General features: G+C 45.6%; 1 protein-coding gene across 1 annotated transcript; it reads left to right on the top strand.

Annotated features, from left to right (window-relative positions):
* Window positions 1–4083: 4083 nt before the first annotated feature.
* Window positions 4084–8086, top strand: T265_09003 (hypothetical protein; the record flags this gene model as incomplete). The annotated part of the gene is made up of 3 exons (XM_009174960.1): window positions 4084–4239; window positions 4550–4636; window positions 8039–8086. 3 exons carry the CDS (start codon window positions 4084–4086, stop codon window positions 8084–8086), a joined length of 291 nt encoding a protein of 96 aa, XP_009173224.1.
* Between the last annotated feature and the right edge of the window lie 306 nt (window positions 8087–8392).

The raw sequence follows: 8392 nt of genomic DNA, 5'->3' as shown, positions 1-8392 counted from the left end.
AGATGGAGAAGGCTTTCGCTGCAGGCGACATCCGCGCTCTGTTTCAACTGACCCGATCAACGGTTTGAAAGAGGGCAGTTGTCAGTGAGACAAGACGGAACAGCGACTCATTCCCTCAATCGCCATCTTGAGTGTTGGGCTTAGCACTTTAAAGAACAGCTCACCTGTTCTAGTTCAACACAACCGCTGGAATAACCAGGCGAGCTCGAACGGAACATTGGCACCAACCCACCATCAGCTACCGAAATCCAGCGTGAGGTTTCAATCCTGAAGCGCGACAAGGCACCTGACCCGGATGGTCTGCACCCCGCCCTCTTCAAAGAAGGTGGGGAGGTCCTGGTGAATAGGGACAACCATACTGCAAAAGATTTAGAACGAAAACAGTGGAGCTCCTTGACCGTCATCCCAGTTTATAAAAAGGGAGCAAGAACGTCATGTGAAAGCCATCGTGGTATCATTCTGGTGTCCGTCGCATTTGAAGTGCTCTCTGGCATTATTTTGCGCAAGTTGATGGATTATCGGGAGAGACAAATTCGTGGGAATCAAGCTGGCTTTGGCCCTGGTCGTGGATGCATCGACCATGTCTTTACCTAAGAAAAATTCCTTCAGACGTCCCAAGTTGGTTGTTTTTCTTGATTTGAAAGCTGCTTTTGATTCTGTCGATCGTCAGCAACTTTGGCAGAGTCTGGCGTTGAAAGGTATCCCTTCTAAATTTTTCTCTCTTACGAGGGCACTGTGTGCGAACTCCTGTGGGCACGCAGGAGTATACGGACAGCTTTCGCCTGGGTTAACCAATTCCAGGCTGAGGACAGCCTTGTCCTCTTCCCTCTTCAGCTTTGTTATTGATATGCTGCTTGAAATTTCTCTGCCTGGATCTGAAACCTTGGGAGTCGAACTGCTCCCGGGACGTTACCTCGCAAACATTGAGTATGCAGACAATATTGCTGTCCTTGTTTCAAATCATTTTCAGATGCAAGTGATTTTAAATAACCTAAATAACTCTGCCGCACTGTTTGGCATGCGTTTCACACCTGCAAAGTGTAAAGTGCTGCTTCAAGACTGGGTGGGGTCAAACCCACGCTTCATGCTTGCAGGTGACCCAATCGACATGGTAGATAAATTTGTTTACCTGGGCAGCTGCATAAGTTACGGTGGACTGGCTGGAGATGAGGTTATTTCTCTAATCGGAAAAATCATGGCAGATTTTGCCGACCTCCGACACCTATGGCGCCGACGTGACGGGGGTTTGTCAAGGCAATAGTTTACACTGCGCTGGTGCGAATCATACTGCTTTATGGATCAGAGGCGTGGCCTTTATGCGCAGATGACATACGAGAGATGCCAGTGCTTGATAATCGGTGTCTCCGCAGCATTGGTCAGGTCTGGTGGGAACATCGGATCAGTAATGCTGAGGTACGTCAGATAGTCTTAGGAAGAAGGGACTCTCCCACGATGGTTGAGTTACTCACGCTTCATAGGTTGCGCTGATTGGGATATGTACTCCGCGTGCCAGAAGACCATCCGCCTCACATAACCCCTTTCTCTCACCCCTGTGCTGATTGGAAGTGACCGAGACGTGGACAGTGTATGACCTGGCAATGAATTACGAGAACACTAACCAGTAAACTTAGTCGGTTGGGCAACTGCCGCCTCCTTGGATGGGGACCCTGGGACTAAAATCACCAGCGGTTAATGACATTGGTGGAAATACTCCTGTCGTGCTGTCAGTGACGCTCGTGCATCAGAGCTATCGCCTTCAATGCGTAGCTACCCATTCTCGGATTAAACCGAACACACCTTCGCCCTTAAAGCTTGGTTGTATGTTCCTTTTTCCCGCTTTCCGGTGATCGAAACTGTAGTAGCTGGAACCAATGTGCCTGTGGCACACGGTTTGTAGCTAATAAATTGAATTAAATTGATCCGTGCAGTGACCTTCAAGCTTGAAACGGACGGCAAGCCGATCATTCGTGTCACCTGCTAAAATTATGTACTTCACGCTGAATAGAGCGTCCATGACAACTCACGATAGAAGTTACTTTTCTCACCCTCAGAGTTACCGCCATTCAGAGCGCATGCTGCGATCATTCGTGTCACCTGCTAAAATTATGCACTTCACGCTGAATGGAGCGTCCATGACAAATCATGATAGAAGTTACTTTTCTCAGCCTCAGAGTTACCGCCAGTCAGAGCGCATGCTAACACTATTTGCTGCGTTAAGATGCACTAATCTTGACTGCTTTGGTGAGTCTAGCAGCGCAGAGACGGACAACTTTCTACTGGGATTCAGTCGAGTAAAGCGCATTCAGCCTTGGGCCTGAGCAGAATTCTCCCGCAGTGGATACCATGAGCACTTGCAATAGGATCGTTAAACATCGCAAGAGTGAAGTGCAAAAGATCTGGATTCGTCTCGAGTGGTTTGACGAAGTGGTCAACGGAACTGTGGGCTTGTATGCGTGTTTTAGGGACGACATGCACCATTCCAAAAAGAAAACAAGGCCTGAGTAAGAGCTACTTGTTTCCCAATTCAGCACAGATTTAGGAAGTTGGGAGGCTCCTCTCTTTCACTGTCACATACCTTTTCTTCCCTTTCTTCGCACCCATTAATCACTCTCCTTGTAGGCCCGTTGGTGAGCTGACCCAGTGGTTAAGCGCGAATTCCTCTCTTTCACTTTCACATACCTTTTCTTCCCTTTCTTCGCACCCATTAATCACTCTCCTTGTAGGCCCGTTGGTGAGATGACCCAGTGGTTAGAGCGCGAATTTACTGACCGGAAGGTCCGTGGTTCGAACCCGACCTCTGCCTCTCGACTTCCCCTGTCTAGGCTTGTGCAACCTTGCAATATCACAGCCCTCATGCTTTCTTCAGGTGGTATCACAGCCAGGCACCGAAAGTGCGTTACAGCCGAACTGTTAATATTACATCATAGTTCTTCAGGTGCCAAAGAAATCCGGATCCCATGCTCTCATTTAATCGACAATAATGTTCTGTTCAAAATGCAGTCCTTTTGCTTGTGATCCTCAATTATGCAATTCGTCCCCTTCAGGTGTAATTCTCGCTTTGATGAGACCGATAAAAGACAGGTTGCGGAATGGCGATACTCATAGACCGCACACTTGATTTTCCATCGCTGCACTCATCAGATTCCCAAATGGTTCCTAGACAGGTCCTCCACTTTTTAATTTTACAAGTTGGGTTGCAGTGTTGGTTTCTATGTAATCAGTTGCCTGCTTTTCTTGCAGGGTGAAACTTCTGACGACCTTAGCCGATTGTTTAGAGCGGAAAATGGACGTTTGCAAGTAATGATAAACACCCTGGGTTACATAACTCCAAGCCTTATCAGTCCATTTCAATTGACGGTCCATTATCTACGGAAAACTGTTTCAGTCCACCGGTTTTGGATAAGCTGACGGAGTTAGCATCCTTTCTGGATGAACTGACAGCCTGCTACCCTCGTTTAGTAGGATTGTCGGACGAGTTAGGCCATCAAGTGACCACTTTAAAAGTTCCTTGTGACAAGCAGAGGTAAGTACTTGCCACACGTTGCCATTTTTTCAGACGTCTTGTGCATGCCGTAGAGAAAATCGATTCACACATTCATGACCCTTCGTCTGGAATCCTTCACTTGATTCAGATGCGGAAGGGCTTACGAGAATCCGTGGTCAATGCAGTAAGTCAGCGGAAATTGATAATCTAATATCACAAAAATTAGTCACAGGAATTGGAACGATTGACAGCGGTCACTGCGTGTTTCCAACACTTTCCCCATCGGCTTTGCGATGCTCGGAGACAAATTGGTGCGACCGACGAGGCGTGATTACGACTACGATTATTGATAGTAAATTCCGGTTTTTATGTACTTGATGGACACGTGTATGTAACAAAGGGCATTTAAAAAATTTTACTTGGCCTTCTGGGCAACCGAATGAACTATATTGTTGTAAATTTTGGTTTCATTTTCTATCCCGGCCGGTATCACCAACTCCTCAGTGTCATTTGCCTCGATTGCAGCAATCACTCCTTTATAAAATTCACCCTGGGCTGCTGAAGCTTCTGCTCACATCAGCCTAATAGGTGGTGCCCCCATGAAAAAAAATCGTTCAGCTGTAGCACCCTTTTGGTGCCTAACTGCTATGTCGCATGAAGGAGGCACGAGGGCTGGGATACTGCCAGGTCGCTCAAGCCTAGACGGGGGAAGTCGAGAGACAGGGGTCGGGTTCGAACCGCGGACCTTCCAGTCAGTAAATTAGCGCTCTGACCACTTGGTTCATGTCGCCCCACATGAATTATGCAACTATTTTCGGCAGCGGCTAACAGCAACAACAAGGGCTTTAACCGCAGTACACCATTAGCCAATATTGGAGCCTAACCACTTTATATCTATGGGGAATGTGTTCTCGTGAAAGAAAGGAATAGAAAATGTTGTCATTTAGTATGTAAGAAAGCCAGATAACTAAGGAAAGTGTGCTTACATCTTCCAAACAACACAACTCCGCGTCCTACAATCGCGCCGTAGCAAGCGAATATCTTAATTTTCTTGCAACCTAGCAGGTTCCTACAGCAAAACGCTTGGAAATTTTGTATAATACGCAGTGGGAATGCTTCGGACATGCTCTTGAAATTCGATCACTTGGGTTGGTAAGTGTTGAGCTAAATAATGTCGGCAGCCTAGTGGTGTAAAATTACTTCTCTCATTCGAAGCCGTCCACAACAGGTGGGAGAGCCTTCTCTACACAGGAGTCGGTTTTTGTCGGTTTGAAATCCGTGAATCACATTTTCCCGAAAAATGATTTTTCCTCGAGAAAGATCATGATATATAGCAATATGATCGGCGAAATTATTCTTGGTTCCTTACAGGAATAGGAATGGATAAACCACATTCTCTTGGACTACCGCTAAGTCGTTTCCCACGTTTTTCTCCACCTTCTTTGAATCCTGTTACACTGATCCAACTCATAGAAACTTCTATTGGTGATCTATACAAGATACAGTATAATGGCTGTCCCTTGCACTCATCGTCACCGGCTCTTGTTGCTCACTGTTTACGTATGTTGGTCTGGCCTGAAATCGAACTTGGGCGGTTGGGTTGCTATTTCATCCCTCTACCCAATCGATCACGTAACCAAGGTCACTCCAGCCAGCACTCGCTCAAGGTTGTTCCGCTCTTTGTTCGTGAATCACATGACTGCTCTCTCTCTCTCCCTCTCTCTCTCTGTGCCTCAATGGCGCAATGGGACGGTACGTGCCTGCTGATAGCTTTTTCCTGCACCGGATATTTTTACATTCATAGCAGACTAGTTCAGGCACAATCGTCATCGAAGGAATGGCAGTCCTGGTTGATTTCGTCTGAGACTCAGCTGTTTTTAGAGATTAGGTTAGGATACAGCGCATGTTACTTAGTGGCAGTGATGGAAGAACATCTTCAGTCAAGCCGTTTAGTGTGCCGTTCCTACCAACTTACGGTTACTATGGTCCATTCATCGCTGTTCCGCAGTAAGAGAATTGAATAACCAGATGGTCTCCGGCATGAAGTGTCGGCATTGACTAACCTGGCTATGCAATACTGCCGTCCTGCGATTTGCGTGAATCAAACTCAATGTGGTCGATACCTTGTGAATTCTGACCACTTGCAGCACAGGCCCTTCTGGTGATACGAACGTTAAGAATATTTATTTTCTTTTTGTTTGTAAAAAACTGTGTGAACAACCGATGTTTTCGGTATAGTTTTTACAGACAAGTACCAGTGAAAGGAAGAAGGCCTTCGCTGTGAAGTTATTTATTCGGAAACGCCAACTGACCGGTTACAGACCATTGAACAGAGAAGCAAAACTCTAATCTGCATCTTAGTTACGAAAACTGGACACAGATCTTCTCCCGAACGAGTGTTCCTAGAGATTCGTTGCCTCCACTCATTCATCGGTCAAATCCAAGCAAATGTTACAAAGTGGCCCCAGGAATTCCACAACAGAATTCCCTTTTTCAGTCGACACAAAGTGAGATTCTACGAACAACACATACTACTCGCCTGCCTCCCTAATCAGTAGTATCACCGTTACACCAGTAGCGCTCCCGGCAGTCGACGTTTCTCACGAGTGAATTAGCCATTGGCGTAGCTGTGAAACGATGAAAAGCGACAGTGTCTGCTATGTTTTCTGACCTTATGATGCAAATGTGTACGTTTCGGTACTCGTGTTCAGATTTGTCTTCTTTGGGGAATATGGTAAGCAAATATATGCAAGCCAGAACTCTTTCCTGGATAATGGGGAGCTGTTCACTACTTTACAACCCCTAATTTTACTGTTCGGTTCCAGACATCTGTAAATTCTGCTAGAAATGATGGACAGATTAACTCTTAATTGTGTGAAGAATTGATCGACTTTGGTGACGCCTTTCTCTCTACGCAAAGTAGATGGTATTTAGCCCTTTTCTTATAGTTTTTTTCCGAATTTGCGCCGGTTCATTGTGTGTTAGGTTTTTCAACCAAATTACAGCCAACCGGTTTTCTTGCCAAAGTTACATAAAATCATTTGAGGCTGGTTCATCATAGCATTCGCAGCGGTACCGCTTTGTTGATCTGAACGGACCAGATTGGGACAATAGCTATGACTTGTTCAGCTTACCCAATACAGATTTCTTTCAACCAGTTTTTCTCCCAAGTTTCCCGGAGCGTATCCTGTTCCGCTTCCATTCGACAAAGGATAAATAATTTGTTGTCGCGCTACTAAAAAAAGCAAGTAGTTGACCGCAAATTTACTGAACATCACTTTTCGTAAGTCTAAGGATGATCGCCTAAGGCAGCTTACATAAGCAAAGAAAATCGGTAACAAAATAAGAAACTGAATAGATTTACAGTACGGATTCTTTTTCAAATGCCGAGTCAGATTGATGTTCATTTAGCCGCATGTTATCCCGCGCCTCCGATTCCCTCCTGTGGCTACCAGACGGGTCGACGTATTCAGAAGGTGTCCTCAAAAAACGAAGCTCTCGGTGTTTAGTAGGTTTCCTATGCCTGCTCATGGTCGATTGTAGTCTTTCGCAGCCGTTTATTTCCGGAAGTTTCTCCCCTGCTATTCGCTCGGCGCTTTGTTTTGAACTAATGGAATGTGTACTTGGAAGCCCTAATCGCTTCATCTCCAAGTTAATCTTTGCTGTACCGTGATCACTTCCAGGCGAAAGCCCTGTGGACGTAGTTTCACTTGCCAAGTGGCTCTTTGATGAATAGCGGTGGTCTGTTTGATGAATTGTACGGTCGTCCTGCTGTCCTTCACCAAGTAGTGCGTCAGTAATCGTCTTGGGTCCAGCAAGAATGTCTGGCTTAGCAATTCTCCTTCTTCTATTTGGTGAGGATGATAAGCGTGGCAGTATAATTGTACAGGCCTCGTTGTCCTCAATGGCTGTCGAACCACAGGAATAGTTCACAGGCACACTCGGCTCGATCGGAATGACTGCAACCTTTGAGTAGATATCCCACAGTTTGGAGTTTGTACCAGTCGCATTTTTACTTCTCGTGCTTTGGTCAAGCCTCCCACTAACCGACGTCATATTTGGACCAATTATAGTGTATTTTCGTCTCTTAACGTCCCTATCGTCGTGGCGGTCATTCAGATTTTTATCTCCTGTTCCCGTGGTCTTCACTTCTATCCTTGACATGGGAAATGTGATCACTGCGTTGCCTTGAGGTGGAGCGAACTGCGCACGGAAACTGTAACAAAACAGAAGCATGGGATTAGAGATCACTGCTAACATTTTTGGAGTAGGTCACTAGCAGTTTGCGCAGTTCACTGTAGGCCTGGCTGGTATCGTACGCGTAACAAAGCTTTTTCACCTTGATTAAGTTTGAAATCCACGAGTGTTAACTTCTGCGAGTTTAATATTTTTCTGTGCCCTTCTGACGAGCATCTGCTTATCTGGTTTTTGCTCGCCACATTTTGTAACAATAGAATTTTCGACATTCTGCCCCTAAAAAAAGGCTGCTCGTGGATGTACTTGCATTTTAGCATTCGGGGAGGATCGTTTCGACTCCGTTTGTGTTTCTTACAGGTTCGTGGTGGGCACATGCTGAAAACACAGGTTCTCGTTCAACGCTAGGACTAACGGGAAATCTGCCATCCTGTTAACTTCAAAGTGTTTTTTCCCAATTACGGACCTAATATTATTAAACTAGAAGGTACCAAAGTAATGGAGCGGTTGTAAGCCGTTTCTTAATCTCAAGCACTCGCATTAACCGGGTTCCAACCAGATTAAGCTGGCGGTTTTCCAGAAAACTTTCAGAAAGTTCCCTACTTAATAAATCATGGATTTGTCTACATTCAGAAATAACAGAAATCAGTTAGTTATTATTGAAATTAATAGGGGATTCCAGGCGTAGTTCTGCTTCCTCATCAAATGGGAATG

This window comes from Opisthorchis viverrini, assembly GCF_000715545.1.
Source record: "Opisthorchis viverrini unplaced genomic scaffold opera_v5_254, whole genome shotgun sequence".
Taxonomy (NCBI): domain Eukaryota; kingdom Metazoa; phylum Platyhelminthes; class Trematoda; order Opisthorchiida; family Opisthorchiidae; genus Opisthorchis; species Opisthorchis viverrini.
This window is presented reverse-complemented; position numbering and strand designations above follow the sequence as displayed.